This window comes from Cryptomeria japonica, chromosome 11 (genome assembly GCF_030272615.1).
Source record: "Cryptomeria japonica chromosome 11, Sugi_1.0, whole genome shotgun sequence".
In the NCBI taxonomy this organism is placed as follows: domain Eukaryota; kingdom Viridiplantae; phylum Streptophyta; class Pinopsida; order Cupressales; family Cupressaceae; genus Cryptomeria; species Cryptomeria japonica.
This window is the reverse complement of record NC_081415.1, coordinates 134,299,075-134,320,733: the sequence shown is the minus strand read 5'-3', so window position 1 is coordinate 134,320,733 and position 21,659 is coordinate 134,299,075. Positions and strand designations below refer to the sequence as shown.

The window sequence follows — 21,659 nt, the reverse complement described above, 5'->3', positions numbered from 1 at the left end:
ACATTAAAAAAACTCACAACCCATAACACAGATTTTTCACGTGGAAACCTGTTGTGACCATTTCACACATCGCCCCATCAAGATGGGGACCCCCTCTTTTTCTTGGGTTTTGCTTTCCCTTAGCTAGGTTTTTTCTCTGCTTGCTAGGTGTTTTGAGTGAGTTAGTGGTCACCTGCGCTGGGTAGATTAGGGTTTCTCTCAAAGAGTTCATCCAAGGTTTCTTTCAAAGCTAAATGTAACCTAGACTTGGGGAAGTCGTATGTTGTCTGCCTTGAACTCTACGGTTATCTTAGAAGGATCTTACCTTTCAGGCAATTGAAGATGGATAAATTGTGCAAAAGAGATAAAAGTCTCAAGTCAGGGTAGGTCAGGATTCTTGGTTTTCATGTCAAAGTCTTGTCTTCCGTCAAGTCGGAGTCAATTAGGCAGAGCCAGTCGCAAAGGGAAGATTCAGGGGGCGATTTTAGGAATTGTTGAGTGAATTGGCAAGGATATAGAAGGAAATGCATCAAAGGGTTGAGTCTAAGGCAAAGTCAAGACATTTTCAAGGTGAATTAAGCCTACAAGAGGAATTTCACTCATGACCCTTCCAAAGGGTCCAGAGCGAATTTCTCCACAAGACACTCCACCTTGACCCAGGCTCTAAGCTAACCCTTTCCTAGGCTTGAATGAAGGTAAAAACACTTGTGTAAATGAAGAAAGGTGAAAATGAGGCCAGGACTTGAGCTCCAGGAAGAATTTTGCTGCTGACCCTTCCAAAGGGTCCAAAGTGAAATTCATGTAAAACCCTACTTTCTACAAAACCTTGAGCTATATGTCAACCTAAAGAGTAAATTTGCATGATCATGACGGAAGGAAGCCTAACAAAGTGTGTCCAAGACATAAAAAGGAGAAAAGAGGTGAAAGACTAGCCTCAAATTTGAATTTCGCTCCTGACCCTTCCAAAGGGTCCAGAGCGAAATTCTTCTTGACCCTCAATTTTAGCCTTGGCCATCAAAAATGAAGATCTTGGAGCCAAGGAGATGGCAAATGGACTTGATGGTGATAAGGAGAGGTGAATTTGATCGAATTTGAAGGTGAATTGAGGCTATCGAGTGTGAAATCAACCTAATTTATGAATTTCGCTCCTGACCCTTCCAAAGGGTCCAGCGCGAAATTCTTAGAAGACACCCTTTCCTTCCTGGATTAGACCAAGGTCTTAGTTTCCAAGACATGTTGTGAAGGTATTGATATGTACTTGCCTTGAAAAGTGATTGAAAGCATTAAAAAATGAAGATTTTGACCTAAGACATGGATTTCGCTCCTAACCCTTCCAAAGGGTCCAGAGCAAAATCCACTTTTCCTCCACTTTGCTCTTTGATATGACCAAGTTCATAGTTTCTAAGGCATGTTGGGAAGTGTTTGACATGTTTTGTTTTTTTTGCCTTAGGGAGTGACTAAAGGTGGAGGAGATGAAGAATTCTAGCCTAAAACTTGAATTTCGCTCCTAACCCTTCCAAAGGGTTCAGAGCGAAATTCTTGAAAACACCCATTTTCTCCTTAGATAAGGTCAAGACCTTGGTTCCTATGGCGTGGATGCAAGTGGAGAGGTGTATATTTGCCTTGCAAAGAAGATTGGAGTTAAAAAGATGAAATATCAAGCCTAGAGTGTGAATTTCGCTCCTAACCCTTCCAAAGCATCCATAGCGAAATTCCACAAAACCACTTTTTTTCCCAATTTTATGCCAAGACAAGTGTGGGTCAGGATGAGTTGAGATTGGGCATATCCTTAGGCATGTCTTTGAGTTGCTAGGATCAACAAATTTGGAGGAATTGAGCAAAAACTAGAATTTCGCTCCTGACCCTTCTAAAGGGTCCAGAGGGAAATTCCTAAGATCACCTATTTCCCTTGCAAATCAAGTCAAACTTTTGGTTTTTATGGCTTAGGGAAGAATGACGCAACGTTTCCTTAACCTTTGAGGTGAGTTGAAGTGAGGCATGATAGAATTTTTCCTAAAATGCAAATTTCGCTCCTGACCCTTCAAAAGGGTCCAGAGCGAAATTCTTGCAAACACTTATTTTTCCCTTGGAGAAGGTCAAATCCTTGGTTTTTATGGCGTGGATGGAAGTGAGAGGGTGTGTCCTTGCCTTTTGAGGTGGATTGAGGTTGAAAGAATGAATGAATAAGCTCAAAAACAAGAATTTCGCTCCTGTCCCTTCCAAAGGGTCCAGAGCGAAAATCCTAAAACCTAGTCTATCCTCCAAAATTTGTGTCAAGTCAAGCCTAGACCAAGGTGAGGGAAGTTGAGAGAAGCCCCTAGGATTGCCCTTGAATGGATTTTCGCCACCAGAAATGTAGATTTTAGGCTAGGACAAGGATTTTTCTCCTAAGAGCGAAATCCTAGATAGGTCCTGTCCCTGGCCATGATTTTGAGCGAACTTTCCCTTTCAGGCCTTTTGGGGATCAAGCAAATGTTGTCAAGTTGAGAGATGGATCCAAATGAGGGAGTCAAGGGGAAACAAAGTGAGAAGAATGGAGCTAAGTAAGAGAAGACAAGCAAGGAATGAATTTCGCTCCTGACCCTTCCAAATGGTCCAGAGCAAAATTCTTCAAATCAACAATTTTCTCCTTGAGTGAAGCCAAAGCTTTGATCCCTATGACATGATTAGACAAGGAGTAATGTATTGTCACCTTGCAAGATGAATTGAAGTGAGGGAGATGAAGAATCAAGTCTAAAACTTGAATTTCGCTCCCGACCCTTCGAAAGGGTCCAGAGCGAAATTCACAAAATATCATTTTTCCTTCAAGTTTGTGCTAGGCCAGGACAATGGTCAAGGTAGATTAGACTTGAAGATTGCCACAAGCATGCATTTGAGTAGGTTGTGTGAAAGATCCCAAATGGATCCTTTTGTTGTTGCTGCTGTAAATTCTTAATTAAACATACTATATTTTTGTAATTTTCCGATGATCTTATAGAATAGACAGAAGTTGCAGAAAGGGATTGTTTCTTTTGGGGTTTTGATGTTATAAGTAAAGTAATTGATAAATAGCAACAACTGTGAAATAAAACAGTAAACAATGTTCATATGTAAGAACACTTAAGCAATCTGAAAATACTGCAAATCATACGAGGCAAATAACCTAGTTTTGTATTCAGCAAGAATCCATACATTTATTTGGAGTTGTTCTCAATCTGGATTGATGCCAGATGGAGGAATATTAATGGCAACGAACAAGGAAGACCAAATAAGCTGAATACAACCCTTCAAGCCAACATACAAACAAGGCGTGGTTGCAAAGGAGGCGTGGAAGCTGCTGCAAATCACATGCCAGCTGAAATAGACTAGCCGCCCTGTTGAAACCCCCAATATGCACGCTGAATCTTCAGAACAAGAAGATGTGTCTTCTACCCCTGACAATCTCTGTGCAATCCTGGATAAATCCACTATCAACTCCTGCTGAGGGCTACGTCCCAGCAAGCTCAAACTTGGGGTTTGCGTCCCAGACCAAAATCACTCTTCCAGAGCAATTCCTAAATTCGCAAGTTTCAAAATGATCAAAGATGCTATCAATTAGGTTTTCATCTCCTTATAACTCCTTTCCCTTTGCAAGTCGAACCCTAAAGAATAATAAAGCTTGTGCTTTATAATTAAAGTGACACTTTCCCAATTATGGCGTCAAACTATAGAAAAATATCACTTTATTGCGAATAAATAGCTTCAAGCATCCAAAAAGACTCCGGGAGGTGAGAATCATGTAGCAAAGTTCAAGACCTTTCCAACGAACTATAACACATAGGCATATCAAACCAGATGAAGCCAAAAACCCCTTATTACTCTGAAATGACTATATACATAGCCTTATTTTAATTTATTTAATCGCTAACTTAGGAAATATTAAAATATTTCCATAGATCCAATAATAGCCCAAAATAACCAACCAAACATGAATCTGACTTTGTCACCTGTCTGTGACTGATGTCGGACAAGATGGGCCAACTGGCAGTCTGTTGTGACATTTTCACACATCGCCCCATTGCAAATGGGGACCCATGTTTTTTTTGCTTTTTAGGGTTTGTTTGTTTTTTTGTTTTTGTTTTTTTCTAGGTCTTTTAGGGTTTTGTTAGTTAGCCTTTGCATTTTTGAGTGCTGTCGGGGAGATCAATAGGATAGCAAGTCCTGCTTGAGTGAAGTCCTGATCCTGAAATTTGGCTAAGTCTGGAATGTCCTGATCCTGAAATTTGACTAAGTCTGGAAACTGAAAAACCTCAAAAAACTAGATTTTGCAATATAACTCCTGGAGGTCTAAAACCACTCTCAAACATCCTGAAAGTATATATGGAATATAACTTAAAGTATAAGTTTCTTATACTTAAATGTTATATTCCATTAAAATTGTCCTGATAGAGAGTTCAAAAAGCCAAATTTCGCTCCTGTCCTTCACTGAGGATCCAGAGCGAATTTCGCTCCTGTCCCTCACCAAGGGTCCAGGGCGAAAAGGCTTATTTGAGCCATTCCTGCCCTTGTTTGGTTAAATTGAGACATCAAAAGCATGGTGAAGGACGAAATGAGCATGATAGAGCATCCAGACTTGACAATGAAATGATGAAGTTTTTGCCTAAAAGGTCAAATTCGCTCCTGTCCCTCACTGAAGGACCAGAGCGATTTTCTTTATATGCACAATTTTAAACCTTTTTTGGACATTAACTTTTATTCATAGCATGAAGTAAGGTGAAATCTTCCCTAGCAAAGGAAATTTGAGATGAAAATTGTAGTGATTTGGCCTTGAGGACAAAAAATCGCTCCTGTCCCTCACTGAAAGACCGGAGCTTGATTTTCAAATTTGCACTGTTCTTGTAGGATCAAGACAATTTTATGATTGGAAGAGATCGAGGAGGGCATGTTTTGTCCATTGAATATAATTTAAGCAGTCTACAAAGGAGTAAATCAACCCAAATGACAAAAAGTGCTCCCGTCCCTCACTGAAGGACCGTGCCACTTTTTCAAGTTTCTCCTATTTGTTTGATATTTTATGGCAAAACTTGACTTGGATGGGAAGGACGAAGGATGTTTTATGCCTTGGACGCAATTGAGAGATTTAAAGAACAAAAGGGTACGCCAAGATGTCAAAAGTGCTCCCGTCCCTCACTGAAGGACCGTCCCACTTTTCCAAAAGTGCTCCCGTCCCTCACTGAAGGACTGTCCCTCTTTTCTAAAAATACAAATTTCTTGCAAAGCCAAGGCAAGTTGCGTGATTGAAATGAATGAAAGAGGGCAAGATTCATCCATTGAAGATAATTTGGAAGACTAGCAAAGGACGAATTGGCTTAAAAATGAAAAATCGCTCCTGTCCCTCACTGAAGGACCGGAGCTTGAATTCCGAATTTGCATTATCCTCGCAAGATTTAAGTGATTTCGTGATTTGAAGAGGTCAAAAGAAGTATGTTTTGCCCGTTGAATATAACTTGAATAGGCCACAAAGGAGAGAATCAACCCAAGTTGCACTAGGCGCTCCTGTCCCTCTCCAAGGGACCAGAGCGATTTTCTCACAAGACAAACTTCGAGCAAAGGCAAAGCAAGTTTTATGTTTGAAATGAATGAAAAGGGGCATGATTGGTACAATGAAGATAATTTCGAAGGCTAGCAAAACACAAGTAAGCTCATAGTTGCAAAATCGCTCTTGTCCCTCTCCAAGGGACCAGAGCAAAATCTTCAAAATGCCTAAGTGCCTAACATTTTGAAATGCTATTTCTTGTTGCCAGGACTCAAGATGAAGTGGGGAGTGATGTTCTACGTCTAGAAAGTAATTCGAGGTTGATATGATCGAGAGTTTGTGCAATGAACCAAAAGTCGCTCCTGTCCCTCACCAAGGGACCAGGGCGAAAATGCCTTAAGGCAAGCTCCTTCCAAAGATCACATGAATTGAACTTAAAGTTCCAGATAAAATGCCATTTTGAACGTCAAGGATGAGGTTTTGAACGTAAAAAATGAAGGATGGAGGACAAAAATGTAGGAGCGCTCCTGTCCCTCTCCAAGGGACCAGAGCGAAGTCATCAAAATTCATTATCTTTTGCCTTATTTTAGCAAATCGCACTAGATGCCAAGTTCGCCAAAAAACTTCGAAATATTTTAAAAAAATTCTAATTAAATTGGCATTTAATGAAAATCGCATAGCATTTAATAATTAATTTTGAGCCTTGGAAAATAGTTTTTTTTTAATTGAGGCATTTCGAAATTAATTATTATTAAATTAAAAATAAAAGATGAAGCGCTTGAGGTATTATTTTTATTCATTTTATCAAGTCGGCCTCTTCTTTTTTTTTAATTTTTTTTTTTTTTTTTGCCTTTACTTGCAAGGTCGGCCTCATGGGAGGTGAAATGGTGAGCGCTCTATATATTTGGGGTGTTTTTTCACAATTCAAATCATTCTTGCATTATCTCTCATGCGAACTTGAAGAGCAATTTGAGGAGGGCGAAATTCATCTTGAAGACTATTGGAGAGGAGAATTTCTTGCTAGATTGGAGGATAATTTCCAGATTTTTGAAGACATTTGAAGGCGAATTTCCAGATTTTTGAAGAGGAAGGTGGAGTTCTTTTCCAAGCTAAAGGAGGCGCATTTTGCTAAAGGGAGTCTTGATCTACATTTTGCCTAGCGAATTCTCCTATTTTTGCATCATTTTTTAGAATTAATTCTCAAGTGGAGGTATCAAGAAGGCGACTCCAAAGCCCGAAAGATCTACAAGTCGGAAGACTCTCCTCAAGGAAAATCAAGCCAAATCAAGGATGATCAAGCAAGGACAAGGACGACCTTCTTCGATCCAGCCTAGCATCGACAAGGACGGCCTTCTTTGGACTAACGTCATCAAGGGCGACTTCTCCAATCCAGTATTCCAAGGCGAGGTACATCAATCATCCTGCACATCAAGGACACAAGAAGTTAGAACAAGGGTTCGTTGAAGAAGCAGATAGTTCCAGATGAATTAATTAAAGCTAGCTTCTCAACAACATCAAGTTGAATATTTACCAAGTTACAAGTGTCAGACGAGGTGGCATCCCAGTCATCACTTCTCCAGTCAGTGTGGTCCACCTCAGCATGTCCAGATTCGATGTACCTAACTCATGGAAGGTGGCACAAACTCCGATGTACCTACCTCGGCTATCCATTGGTCGATTTTTCCAGAGAGGACATGTGTCCAAGCAATACAATTATTTCATTGGTCAAGCATTAAATGTTATGTAATGGTTGTAACAAACCCTAATTAGGGTTTTCATTGTAAAATCTTGGCCATTGATCTCGAATTGATCTAAGCCATCGAATTGTATTGAGGGCACTATATAAGCCCTGGCATTTCATTTTGCAAAGGAGTTAGAAAATAGTTGGAAGCAGTTAGAAGATAGATAGAGAGTAGTTAGAAGGTGATTAGCTAGTTGATAGAATAGCAATTAGAGTAGAGTAGAGAGAGAAGGCAAAGATTGTTGCCAAGATGTTGTTGTAAAAGACTTGTAACTTCATTGAAGAAATGGTGAAATTTATGGGTCGATTCGACAATTTGCATGGTCTTTATACTTCTCATGTTTGATTTCATGTTATTAGATGAGTGGAAGAAATGTGCTTGATTGATGGTGAAATTCGTATATCCATACTACTAGCAGTTTGTTGATTGCAGACTTGCCTTGCGTAGTCAACTGGAATCATTCAGCTTAAGCTTAACTTCAATTGTCGCTTCTTCATCGATATGCATCAACCTGATGGTGTCTATGCCTGCAGTGATGATTTGAACATCATAAAGCTTTCCTTCGAAGATCGCACTAACCTTGTGAAGATGTTCCTGTGATGTCAAAACAAGACTTAGTTAGAATTCCATCAAAGATCATTCATTGCTCTTACATTCTTAGTGTTAGGATTAGATCCTTTTCCTCGCCCTCATCTTTTTCCTTTTTTCAAGTCAAAGCTAGTAAGAGCCTGTGTTCCAGCAATATTCAAAGCAAATCAGAAGTTCAGGCATCAAACGTAAGGCCCCTTGTGATTCCAGCAAAATCACATCATACCACAAAGAGCTTATCCACACGTAGAGACCCTACATACAAGAACCTTGAAGTCATCCCGATTGATCCTTTTCGCGACATCTTCAGCATTCGGAGGCTTTACTCAAGAGAGGATAAGGTACCCTTGGGTATTTTATTCTGTGTTTGATAGTGTACAAAATACACGTCAACACAGTCCCATCCCTAAAATCTAGGGATGCTCCTAGAAACTAGGAAACACGCCCAATCTTCCTGAAACTGAAACCATGGTATGGTCCCATGGAACCTCAAATATGGAAACTGCCACAACCTCCTAAAAAGTAGGGAATCGCCCTAAAAAGTAGGAACCTCTCTCCAAACACCTGTAACTACTCAAAAGGATCCTACTCTACTCCTTGGTCCCCCAGGTGGTCATTCAGTCAATTGCCAGTTCTCCCTAAAAAATAAGAGACCTCCCTAAAATGTAGGAACTGTCATCTAAAGGTCCAAAACGGCTCACAGAGCCCCTGCAAAGCTCCATGACCCTCAGAATGAGTCCCCTAACCATGTCATTGACCTGCGGGAACTTGAATGGTAGGTCAACCCCTACTCATCTCATGTCACCTAGAAAAGGGGACATTACATTGTGGGTGCAAGAAGTGAGGATTTTGAGCAAAGGGATGAATTTCGCTCTTGACCCTTCAAAAGGGTCCAGGGCGAAATCCTTTGAAATGCCTATTTTTCACCTTGTTTGAGCTAGGCAAAGGCAAGTTGCAAGGTCATGATGACAAGAGCATGGAATAGTGAAAAATCAAGATTGTGAAGGTATGGAAAGATGAAGTAAATGAACTAAAATGGCAAAATCGCTCCTGACCCTTCCAAAGGGTCCAGAGTGAACATTTCCTTGAAGAGAAGTGTTTTGCTAGGTGAGATGTTCAAGCTAGCCTCCTTGGGGGTGGTTTCAGCCTTTCTCACATCATGAACATTCTATTGATTATGAAGACTAAGTGTGCCTTCATCAAATTTTGAAGAAACTCTAACATCTTCTAGGCTTACCTATACCCTCTCGAGAAATTCGCAAATTAAACCATATTCAAGACACATTTTCCCTCTCATTAATTGCTAATCAAACCTCATTTGAGTAAGTAATGCAAATCCGCCTAAATTAGACACTTATCAAATGGGTAAATTGATTTTTTAAGTCTTAAAATTAAAAAATTTATCCTTTGGCGCCCAAGTATTTTTTGTTAGCTTTATTAGTATGTCGGCCAGCTTGGAGATGGATGTTTTTTTTTAAATTTTATTTATTTAGTTGGGCCTCTTGGAAAAAGGGTGAAAGCGCCCTATAAAGGAAGATGTATTTTGAAATCTTTAATCATTCATTCATTCATTCTTCCTAAACGAATTTGAGAAGCAAAATTGGAGAAGCGAATTGCAGCAGGTATAGGCAAATTTCTGATTTAGGAAGGCTGATTAAAGGCTAAATCATCAAAGGCGAACCTGAAGTGCAGATCAAAGACCTTTCATCCAGCAGAAATCTTCATTTTTTTTATCCATCTTTTCAAATTAATAAGTGGAAGTCGGAGGTAAAGTGTTTAATTTGATTTTTTAGGCAAGGTATTGAAGATCTGATCCAAGTTTCCATTTTTTAAATTCTCTTAGGGTTAGGTTTTCCATATCTACTTTAATTTCTAGGTGATGCCTAGTTTGGAAATTTCCCAATTTTTAAAAGTTTTATCTTTTAAGGAATCCCAAGTCGCCTAACTAAGATTCTACACTTAAACCTAACTTAAGCTTGTTTTTGTAGGTATCAAATGGCGACCCCCAAGGCGAGTGGATCCGTTACCCGACAGGCTCTCATCAAAGAAGATCAAAAGAACGAAGATTTGGAGACCAAGATCGTGTCCAAATGGAGCAATATTGGAGACACCAACTTGGGGAACTTCAATGTGAGGAAATTTCGAGAAGCGCCCTACATCGGCAAGCCATCACCCATAGCCAAAAAGATAATTGAGAGTGGCATAATCAGGGCCGCAGGCTTCCCTCCTACAGTTAGATGTCACGAGCTAATGATCGAATGTGTCAAGCACTATGATTCACATTCAAGGACGATCGTAGCCGAGGATGGAACTGTCCTAGCCTATCTTTCAGAAGAAGCTATAAGTGAAGCTTTTCATCTCCCAGAGCCGAGAGATATGATCTACAAGAGCTTGGAAGGAGCTAGGTCCATCTACGAAGATGATCCTGATACCTGTCTGAACTTCATCAATAAGAATTGGTTATTCAAGAGTAGGCCTCGCTTGAACAAGATACCTAATACGCCACACAGAATTGATTTCCAAGAAGAATTTAGGGACTTGATAACCATGCTCAATCCGGTTATAGGTGCCTCTCAAGCCTTCTTCTTCGACAAGTGGATGTTATTCTTTATTCAAGTGATCGTCCAAGGAAAAGGAATGCTCAATTGGGCTAGAATCATTAGCAACAACCTAGATGTGCAGTTGAGGAGGCTAGTCCCTACTAAGTCATTCCACATGAGTTCATATGTTATATATTCCCTAGTCAGAAGTTTTAAGTATGCAGGGCTACCACATAGAGGAGGTGTTGGGAGAGGGACAGGAGAGATAAGAGCATGTGAGTCTTATGTTCAACTACATCATCTGCCAAGGAATGACTACAAGCTAGTCAATGACACCTTCATAATGTATATCACTAGGACATTGCAAGGAGGGATTCACCATCGACTGTCTCCGGAGGCACAGGAGCTCGTGAAGAAGCATGGTGCATGGTTCATTCAATTTCCAAAATTCACCTACATCAGGGTCCCTGGATGTCCTTCACCTCCCTATATGTTGCCAAGGTATCCTACAGACAAAATAATATTACTGGAAGTGACTAGACAGTTGGCAGCTTATGCTAAAGCATCAAGACATAAGCATGGAAATGGTATTCACGTACCTATTTTACTGAGAAATTCAATTGAAGTGTGTCCTAATTCTCAAGCCGCAGAAGATGCAGAAAAGGAATTATCTCTGTATTCATTCACATCCTTTGCCTCAAGAGAGAATTTCGATCCTCATGGTCATATGGAAGAGATAGTTGGGAAGAAGTACAAACATGAGTTTCAAGTGGAGGACTTTTGGATGAATGTCCAGGATGACGTATAGGTGAAAAGAAAGATGCATTCTAGATTACCCTTGGATCTTATCCGGAAATGTAGGGTTTATAGAGTAGCCGATCAAGCCCAGGACAATGGTAGATATCTCCAATCGTCCTATGAGAAGGAAGATAAAGAAGTGAAGATAGATTGGAATGAGCAAGACGTGGTAGACCTAAGAGCATTGATGGACCCTGTTTTAAATTGCACTCGCAAATGGGTGGACGTACAACATCAAAAATTGAAGGAGCAGAATATAGCCATGACATTCACCCTAGAAACAAGAATAGAAGAAGGGGAACCAAGTGTGAGTGAGAACACTTCTCATTCCAAAGGGTCGAAGAGAAAAGGAGGACCTGAGAAGAGAGAACCTTCCAAGAAGAAACAAAAGGTGAATCCTGATCGTCCACCGAGTACATCTTCTAGACATGAAAAAGAGATAAGTCAAGAAGAAGATCAAAGAGAGATAGTGTATGAAATTGATGAGTCTATGGAATCCATGGTGCAGAATGATAAACAAGGCAAAGGACGAACACCTCAGCACTCATCAAGTCAATCTCTCTAGGTTGGTGCTAATGAACAAGAAGAAGAAAAGAATGATGATGAAGCAACATCTCCTTTCAGAGACGATAGACCTTTGCCTAAGGAAATACAGGTAAGGGAAAGAAAGTCTTCCATTCCAAATTGGCTAAAAGAAAGACTAACGAGGGTAGTTGTAGTTGAGGAGGATTAACAAGTGTTTGATTTGGAAAGTCTCATAGGAAATTCCCAAGAAGAAATCGAAAAGAAGAAGGCTACAAAGATGTCAAAAGTAATTAGAGATGATGCAAGATCCAGGAAGATACAGGTAGCCACACCAGTAGTGGACAAATATGAGGATGAGATTATGGCAGAGGAATATGATCTAGAGACATTTGATCTTGGTCCACTTACCTCCGAGCAGGCCGTGGAAGAAGCAATTGATTCAGTGAGAGCACTTAATGACAAACTCAAAGAAGAAATGGAAAAGAATAAGAAGTTAGAAAGGGAGGTTAGTGCTTGGAGGAATTATTTTAGCCACCTTAATCAACCATTAAGGCGACAGGATCCGGCGGTATCACCTTTGCATGCACTTCCTCCTGAATCAATAAATGAGGCAGAAAGGATGAGAAACTTAGCCCAACTCATGAGTTCATGGATTGATGAATCTTACAAGGTAGCCATTGAATTTGTAACAAGAATGATGAAGACAATCCACAGGGCTATCCAAGGCCTTGAGATCATTCATAATCTATTGATAACTGTGGATGCATTCACTCACACTAGAGACATTGTCATCCCGGTCTTACAAGTGATAAGAAGGACGTCAAGGCAGATTTTAGCACAAGAAAAGATAATGGAGGGAGGAACCCATAACCTTCTGCAATGGTCAACGTTGCTCCAAATGAAGGAAGTTCTTTTTGAAGACATCAATAACAGATGCAGCCGAGTTGAAGGCACTATCCACCCTATTCAGGATAAGGTGTTTGATGTATTGTGTACAATCCTTGACATAAGGATAGAGATCGAAACAAATGTGGATGTCCAAGAGTTGGAAGACAGGATCAAGATTATTTTTTGCAAAGAGGAGAAGATGGTCACAGAAAAGCAACGAGATCAGATGTATGCTACTATGTTGCTGATCGAGAAAACAAAAGAGCTAGAGCCTGGATGGGAGATGACCCTTCTCGCAGCTTTTGATCAAGTCCTTCACTTGGAAGAATGAATGAAGAACCTGCATGAGATTCCCATTGCTGAGATTGAGGGGATTACGTATAGATTCATTGAATATGCCAGAAAAGAACATAGAAAAGGGAACAAAATTCTAGATGAGAAGTTGTTGTAAGATGATGTGGCAACTTTATTCCCATTGGGCTATGTTTCCTCGTTATTTGTGCCAATTTCTATTGGCTATGGATAATGTTTATCTTAATGGGGTTCTTTCTGTAACAAACCCTAATTAGGGTTTAGGTGTCAAAATCTCAACCTCTGATCTTCTTTAGATCCAGGTCGTTCATTATATTTGAGAGTGCTATATAAGCCCTCACTCAATTCATTTTAGAGAGTTAGAGAGTTAAAGAAAAGAGAAATAAGATTAAGATTGTTAGCAGCAAAGAAAGAAGTAGTGAAGAGAGAAAGTTGAACAATTGTTGTTTTATTTTGCTATGAGATCAATGAAATATTGAAGTTATGGTGTTTTATTGCAATCCTTGTGGCTATCTTCATGGTTGTTTATCTTCTTGAATCACTCTTAGTAGAGATAGTACTTAAGTTTTAGAATTAGATTGAAGGACAAATGTTGTGTTTGATCTTTGGTAAAACTCATAGTCCAAACCACTAGCTCCTTACTAATTGTAAGCACGCCTTGTGTGGTCAACTGGAGATATTAAGATTGTTTAAGAGCTCAATCATTATTAGACATATTGATATGTATCTTAGTGATAGTATCTATCCCATTGATGATTCAAAAATCATTGAATCCCCTTAGAAGATTGCACCAATTCCAATAGAGTCGTAATCTTTTGGCAATACTGAAATTGGTAGAGTTTTACTAAGACCAGTCCTCATTTAGTCATTCCTAGGATTAGTTTAGTATCGCCTCCTTAAAGCCCTTATCTTTTGCCTTTTTTGAAACATCAGTTAGTATTAGGAGAATTCAGTTTCCTCATTGAAAAGTAGTTGCAAGAACAAGCTTTCCCAGAATGTACGTATGGCCCCTTGTAAAACAGTAAACACAACGACCACTAGTGCTTATCCACGAGTAGAGAACCTACATAACAGAACCTTGGAGTTTCTCCGATTGATCCTTTTGCAATATCTTCATCATTCAGGGAGCTTTATTCAAGAGAGCATAAGATACCTCTAGGTGTTTTATTTTGTGTTTGGTCATGTACAAAAGACACATCAACAAAACCCAAATGGGAAAAAACCACGGTGGGGATGAATATCCACAAGCTTGTTTGTGAACTCTTTTGAAGTCCGCTCTGTTAGGAGCCTAGTCCGGTTAAAGACTTTACAATAAGGTCCTGTTAGGAACCGATCATGTTAGGGATCACCCAGTTAAGAGATGGCTATATACCCTGTTAAAGGTTGAAACTTTGTTAAGAGTTACCTCGCTAGAGGATTTAAATAACTCAATGAACTTGAGCCACCTGGTTAGAGGATTTACGGCAAAGCCTGTTAAAGCTACCTGGTCAAGGGATTTACCTTCTGTTGAAATGGTTAGAAGACAACAGGTAAAACTCCGACCTGATAACAACACTCCTTGGTAAGGCTCATCCTTTTCAGTTCCTCTCTTCTGCAATCACACTCTGTAGATTCCTCACTCTGGTTTGGCAAGCATCAAATCTCCAACATGCGGACACAAACACAACTTTTGCCAACAACTACAATAACAAAACTCATCGACCTTATAGACAACAATTAGGTCGGTAGCATAAACCCTAAAACCTAAACATTTTAGGTTTACAATTACAAGCGGTCCAATCCTGACCGTCAAATACATTACATAGAATAAAACGATCTAAAACAGATCTCAAGGCATTCTGCATTGTCCACTCTTCACCGCATCTGGAAAACAATAACCCATCACGCGCTCTTCACATTCCGCTAAGAAAAATGCACATTCTCGAGGTAGACATTCAATGCATTCGATCTTCACGCGCAAGATCCTCAAAGAAATCCTTCACGTGCAAACAGCTGACATGGCATCTAGATCCTTATCCTTGTTCTTAACTAACTCATCACAAAACATCATCGATTGCACCGCACAAGCCAAACCGGAAACCCTAGAGCTAAACAGAGACTACCAACCGATAGTCATACTTAGTGAACCCCGACACCGGTCCACTCCATCCCTGTTGACCATAACCGCTTCCAATCTTCATACCGGTGCATACCGATTCACCTGCTTGAGCACTTATTGACAGTAATGACAACATACATTATCACCGCTTCATCATATGCCAACACGGATCACCAACTCACATATACAAGATCATATAGTCGGATGAAAGTCCATTTGTGTGGAATTTTTAGAATGATCATCAAAGATTGCCCTAAAACAAATGGTGTACCCATGACACAAACTTAAGTGATAAAATAAAAAGAACAAGAGCACCAAATGATATAGCAAGTCATTGATCAAATCATCCTTTGGCAAAGAAATGATCTAGAGCAATGAAGCCACCTATTCCCCCATCTAATCTTGAACTTGTGGTAGAGAACCATCCATTTTTGTCATGCCTCAAGAAGAGCTAGTTTCACAAAACAGAAAAAAGAGACCACTGGAAATGGCATTTCAATATGTGTCCCAAGGTGATTGTCAATCCAAGCACTGCAAAATGTATGTATGGGAATGGGTTGTCTTCCAATATTGACAAGACTTGGTGAAAACACTAATGAGTCTCCAAAAGGATACAAGATCTTGAAATATGAGTTGTGTAGCACACTATTGAAAAAAGAGATAAACTTGTAGAAAATTCACTAAAGCACATATCGAAGTTTTGGGCTAAGAAAAAGGTGTCCATCATTTCCAATGGATGGAAGGATTCCGAAAATCAGCCCTAGATCGATGTGATTGCAGTCTAAAGGAGCAATGTTTTTTAGTGATGGATTGTGAGGAGTAAGTTAAAGATGGCCAATTTATGCTGACATCCTCATGGGGGCACATAATCCTCCATCAACTTAGTAAAGCACAACTAATTGCACTCAAAAACACAAAGAGCTTAGCGTATGTGCACTCCAAGCTGCACCTACTTTCATACAAACAAAATGACTACAAGGGGAAAAAAAGATGTGAGATATAGAGCCAAAGCATTCTGACTTGGATGCTTCAACCTCCACTTTGCAACATGCTTCATTTGAGGACCCAAATTGTAAGCATACTTTTACTGCAAGTCGCAATGGCACTCGTTGTGGTTCTTCTAATCTACCTGCATCATCTAATGTCAATGATGATCTCTTTAAAGGCCTGTATGACGCTTATTATTGACATTATTATTTTAATATTGAACAATAAATATCTATCATGGCATTCAAGATTTATTAAATGACAATGAAGTAGTATTTTTTGTTTTTATTGTGGCTTTGTCTAATACATGATGCAATGTGGTGTTTTGAATTTAATTCTTTAATTTTTGCTGCAATTATGTATATATTATCATTTCTGTATGGACAAACCAAAATGAACCCAACCCCCAAAACAATTTGATGAATCCACATACCAAACCTGCAAATCCAAATCAGCTACTTCGGTGAAAATTATGGCAAAGAAACAAGACATGATCAAGCTATTGTAAAGAAAGGACTTGGAGGATCACAAATGGCAAAAAATGAGATCCAATTGGTGGAGGAAAGTAGGTAGGTTTAATAATAGGATTAAAATGGACTTTGAGATAATATATTTCATGGGAATTACGGTTCCACATTCACAGCCTTGACTCTCCTGCTTAGGCATAAGAAAAGCTAAAAAGTCTTTGTAGTTGGGAAAATGACAAGAAAATCAAAAAAATAATTACATTGTTGCTAGGGCATTTCAACACATGATGTTATTACCAATAATTTTGAAAAACATCTCAATGAGTTGAAAAAGCCAGTTGGAGACCTACCAGCCAGAGAGAGATGCTCGAAACAGCAAAGCAAAAGGTGCATGTACTTGAATCACAAGCTCAAAAGTATTCTATTTCTACACTCAAAAGATACTCGTCATCAAATACTCATCAAAATTGCCTCAAGGAATTCCGGAGATCAACTCTCACCCGCTAGTGCTCTTTTCCTCAGCCATAATTTGTGTGTTCATTCTTCTCATGGAGACAAAATTTCCTAAGCTGACAAATTTGGCTTCAGGGGCGATGAGTAGGTCAGTCCACACTCTCAACTTGCAGATTGATGCACTAATACAAGTACAATTTCAAAGAGTAAGTAGCAGTGAATCAAGGTGGCAATGAAAGTGATAGTCACAGAGATGATTCAACAAATGGCCTAATTATGGCCAATGACGGCTGCAGCACATGACACAACAACAGTCCTAAGACTAAAAGTGCACTTAAAGTGAATCATGGAAGGCTGGAACATATGCCCACCTACACACTCACAAAGGGTACACATTCTTGGCAGTGGAGAACATTTGTATGATTTTCTCCATGTTAAGATTAAATGCAGATGTTGGTGCTAAATGCACCAGTTCAGAATCCTGATTACTGGGCTCCCTGAATATACAAGGCTCTAGATTCCATAAAGTACCAAGCTTGTGTGATGACCCATGGATGACACGTGAATACTTACCTCTAGGTGGGTGAAGATGCCTGTGGATTGACTGACTCACTTCATAGAAGCAATAATGTGATACTAGAGGTATACTTACAAATATGTGGGGATGTGCAATCTTTTGTACACAAGCAACGATTATCTAATGACTCTATCCATCATCACTATTTAGCCTTCATGGGGGCAGGGGAAGGGAAGAGAGCTGATATATATAATGATTACCTTCACATATCATCCTATACTAGAGGGGTACCTACAAATATGTGGAATTATGCAGTCTTCTATACCCAAGCAATAAAGTGCCTACACCAGAGGGATACTTAGACATATGTGGGTTGTGCACTCTTCTGTGCACAAAAAATAAAGTGATATGAGAAGGTAATCACTATACCTGTAAGCTCTCTTCCCCTCCCCTGCTGTCGATGAAGGTTAAACAGTGATAACAGAGTCGACTCACTGGATAATCATTCTGTTAATAATTTTAGTCAAAGGTTAACAAGTTTGAATGTATTATCAGTTCTAATGACTTTAATCAGGATTAACAATATTGAATATGTTATCAGTAACACCTAAAAAAAATTACCACTAACACAAATTTAATCAATATATCACTTTTTTCAATTGTAATGATAGTGGATTTATATAAAGATATTGAAATAGCTCAGCTAGGTTACCATTTCCTCAGTGGTCTTAGTTAAGAATCATCTAGATTGGGAACATTATCAGTTCCAACACCTAACAAACATCTATCACATATTATTACATGAATTTAATCAATGCATCAATAAAACTTTGGTATATTGATTGGGCAATGAAGCATATGCAACAAGGTGAAAATTGTTAATACAAAGAAGCATTTATGTTGACCATTTCTGACCCATATAATGTTATAGCGGCAAATAAAATAAGCCTTTGAATACAATTTTCCTTAATATCACTATCCAATAAAATTCAAGTTTCTGGCTGTCAGACATTTTCGTAGTACACTCTGATTAAAATTTTCCTTGCTACTTCATGAAACCCATTTAGAAGAAAACATATTAAAAACTTAAAGATTGCACAATTCAAATGGTAGAGGTGCAGGAGATTGTAAATCCCTCAGACCAAGTGGTCCATCATAACAATCCAAACCAATAATCATGCATGTACAAATTCAAACCAGACATCTGCCTAAACCAATTTCATAATGTTGTATCAAGGAGCAAGTAAAACATGTACCTTGTATATAAGTAAAGAGAGAGATTTCATCAGATCTCCGACCACAATAAAATCTCCACGGGACTGAACATACAGTGCCAGTATATGACCGTGATGTCCACATTCTGACTGCAGCTCACGTGAACCATCATCACGGAGCATCCATTTGTATAACTGAATCTTTTGGTTGATGCCTGCAAGTAATTTTCCATTAAATGCATTCAGATTGTATACAGCACCCTTTGTTTCCTTCTCAGTAACAAGTTGGATTTTCCCATCTTCAACAGTGAAAACAAGAATTCGGCCCTGTTAACAAAAGGAACAAACCAAAAATTATCAGAATGAAGGGAATTTAATGGCAAAAAATGTATATTGACATCAGAGCAATAAACTCTTTCATTATCCTTTAAAGTCTATATATATAGTGAATAAGGATAACAAACATGAGTCTGATGAAGCTAGATTGTACAAGGAAGAAATGAGTTACATCAGAACTATGTTACCCTGAGTTTCTGGAATGGGGGGACGGGGGGACGGGGGGACAGGACGGATTTTTTTCCCAGAGTAGGGGATGGCAGGGGCGGCAGTGGGGACAGCTATATAAAAAATAGGGAAAATTTTAAATATATAGGGAAATTTTAAATATTCGTATAAAAACATGGATAAAGCATGCTTATATACATTATAAAACCTGAACATATAACGTTTGTGTTAAATAATATAAATTGAGAGTTTGCATGAGAGTGGAAGTCGAACAAATAATCAAAATTCAATCATTAATTTTATGGGACAGCCAGAGTACGGGTTTCCAAAAGTTTCCGAGTTTCTGGGAAAGGTCAAATTATGCCAGAAACGCGTCCCCGGTTAACACTGCATCAGAACGATAAGATATACAATATATCCTCTGTTCTCTTTCATTATCTTTTAAAATCTAATAATGTAGTGAATAAGGATAACAAACATGAGTCTAATGAAAGTTAGATTTTATAAGGAAGAAATGAGCTTTCCACATGCCTTGTTAGGTTCATTTTCCTCTGGCATAACATATGCTGTCCCAAGACAATAATAAACATTGTTGTCATCTGAGAATGAACAACTAAGGATGGAACATCCATTTTCGAATGGATCAAGTTGAAATGATGAGATAATTTCAAATGTCTGATCATCCAATAGACGCACAAAGTGTGATTCTGTCTCATCCAGATATGCATTTGAATACTTCACAGTACATATGGCAAAGGTGTGAGACTGTTCTTGATGGCATATACGACGAGCATGCTCTCCAAGATGAACTGCACGGATGTGAAGTTTCTGAATGTCATCAATTGTCCCAATTGTGAGCAGGTCTTCCTTTGCAATTGCAAGGCTGTTTCAGCAAACAAGTAACATAATTCAATTTCAGAACTAGAAATTTTCACCATTTCATAACAAATGAAGAGAAATAAATAGCAGATTTACATACAGTCAGAAACCACAACCCAATAGCAATGTATGTAGAAAAAGGTTAATTTACATTTAAAAGTTAAAACCATACTTTAAAGAAATCCAGATCTATGTTGGTCAAGTCCATCTTTTGCAATGTTGAAGACATCCATCAAAGAAAAGAATCTAGCAGTAGAATAATTATAACTTGATTATAGCTTATTATTAAGATACATAATTTGTAGGTCAAATATTTTCAAAACCAGAAAGGAAATAGACTAAGTCTGATGGAAATCTATAGTGAAGAACAGAATTATAACACAGGCACTGTGAAGATATGTGCTTCCCTGCTCATTGACATTGTATGGTAAAAGAATGATATTAACACTGAATGCAAAAGACTGGATCCCAATGGATAATAAGAAAGTCTCAACAGAATTATGTCATAGGTACTATGAAGATATGTGCTTCCCTGCTCATTGCCATTGTATGGTAAATGAATGATATTAACACTGCATGCAAAAGAATGGACCCCAATAAATAACACAAAAAAGTCTAAAATACACGTGGAGATTCAAAAAAATGTGATTGCATGCCTATATCTGTATATGGATTACAAAGTCTGTAAAATTTATACAGCTGTAAAGAGTTAATTGCTGAGGAGGGAACAGGAAAGATAAAAACATGAACCCTATGTTATAAGATCCTCCTCCCAATACACTGTGCCTACACCAAATTCTTCTAGGAAGAATTTATCCTTGGATTGACACCAGAATAAATTTGGAGACAAACAATAAAAGTTGTGTTACGAGATCCTCTTCCCAATACACTGCACCTACACCCAATTCTTTTACAATACATTCATCACTTGGATTGACACCAGAATAGATTAGGACACCCCCTAAAAAGATGGGTGCATTTCTTATCAAGGAAAATGCACCCAATCAAATGGTCAACTTAAAGCCTTCTTCCATTCTAAGAATTGCACCATCAAAATAGACTATGAAACAAAATTTGCATACCTGGACTTGGCAGACAAAAGCATTCCAATTATGCAAAACTTGATGACCTCAGAATTACTTTAATATTCAAAAAAAGCATAAATTTATGCAAAATACAGTTTACAATGCAGCCAATTGATGGAATTGTGCAACAGGGTAAATAATGCTAGCAAAGTAAATGAAAAGAAGCAACCAAACTCAAGCGACATGAGGGAAGAAATTACACAACAAAGCAGTTGTTACCAACAAAGATCATTAGGGCATGTGTAAGTTATCAATATGCATGTATAGCTTCAAACATACCAACAAAGACATCTATTCAATGTGATCAAGCACTAGAACACTTGCAAAACAAATGATTTCATGTGACAAACATAAAAATTCCAGCAATGAACCCTAAACCATGTGACAAAGGCAAGAAAATCAGCATTAATCATAAAATTGCATGAAAACCTCGTTTTTCTGTGTTGACTCTGCATCACAGCAAATTTTCAGATCAGACTTGCTAAGTACTCGCATGAGTTCAGCCCTAAAACTCGCCAATAACTCTACTAAAATTAACAGCAAATTTACATTGAAAAAACTTCGCATCTGAACAAATCCATCCATGAGT

At 38.7% G+C, this 21,659-nt stretch overlaps 1 protein-coding gene across 1 annotated transcript in view; it reads right to left on the bottom strand.

Moving 5' to 3' along the window:
• LOC131032676 (DNA damage-binding protein 1) overlaps positions 1-21,659 on the bottom strand; it is a 236,564-nt gene that overhangs the window by 52,196 nt on the left and 162,709 nt on the right. Inside the window, exons 17-18 of the mRNA XM_057963716.2 lie at positions 19,638-19,989; positions 18,645-18,929 (exon numbers count right to left, since the gene is read on the bottom strand). Of these exons, the coding sequence (XP_057819699.2) occupies positions 18,645-18,929; positions 19,638-19,989 (637 nt within the window). The remainder of the gene's footprint in view (positions 1-18,644; positions 18,930-19,637; positions 19,990-21,659) is intronic.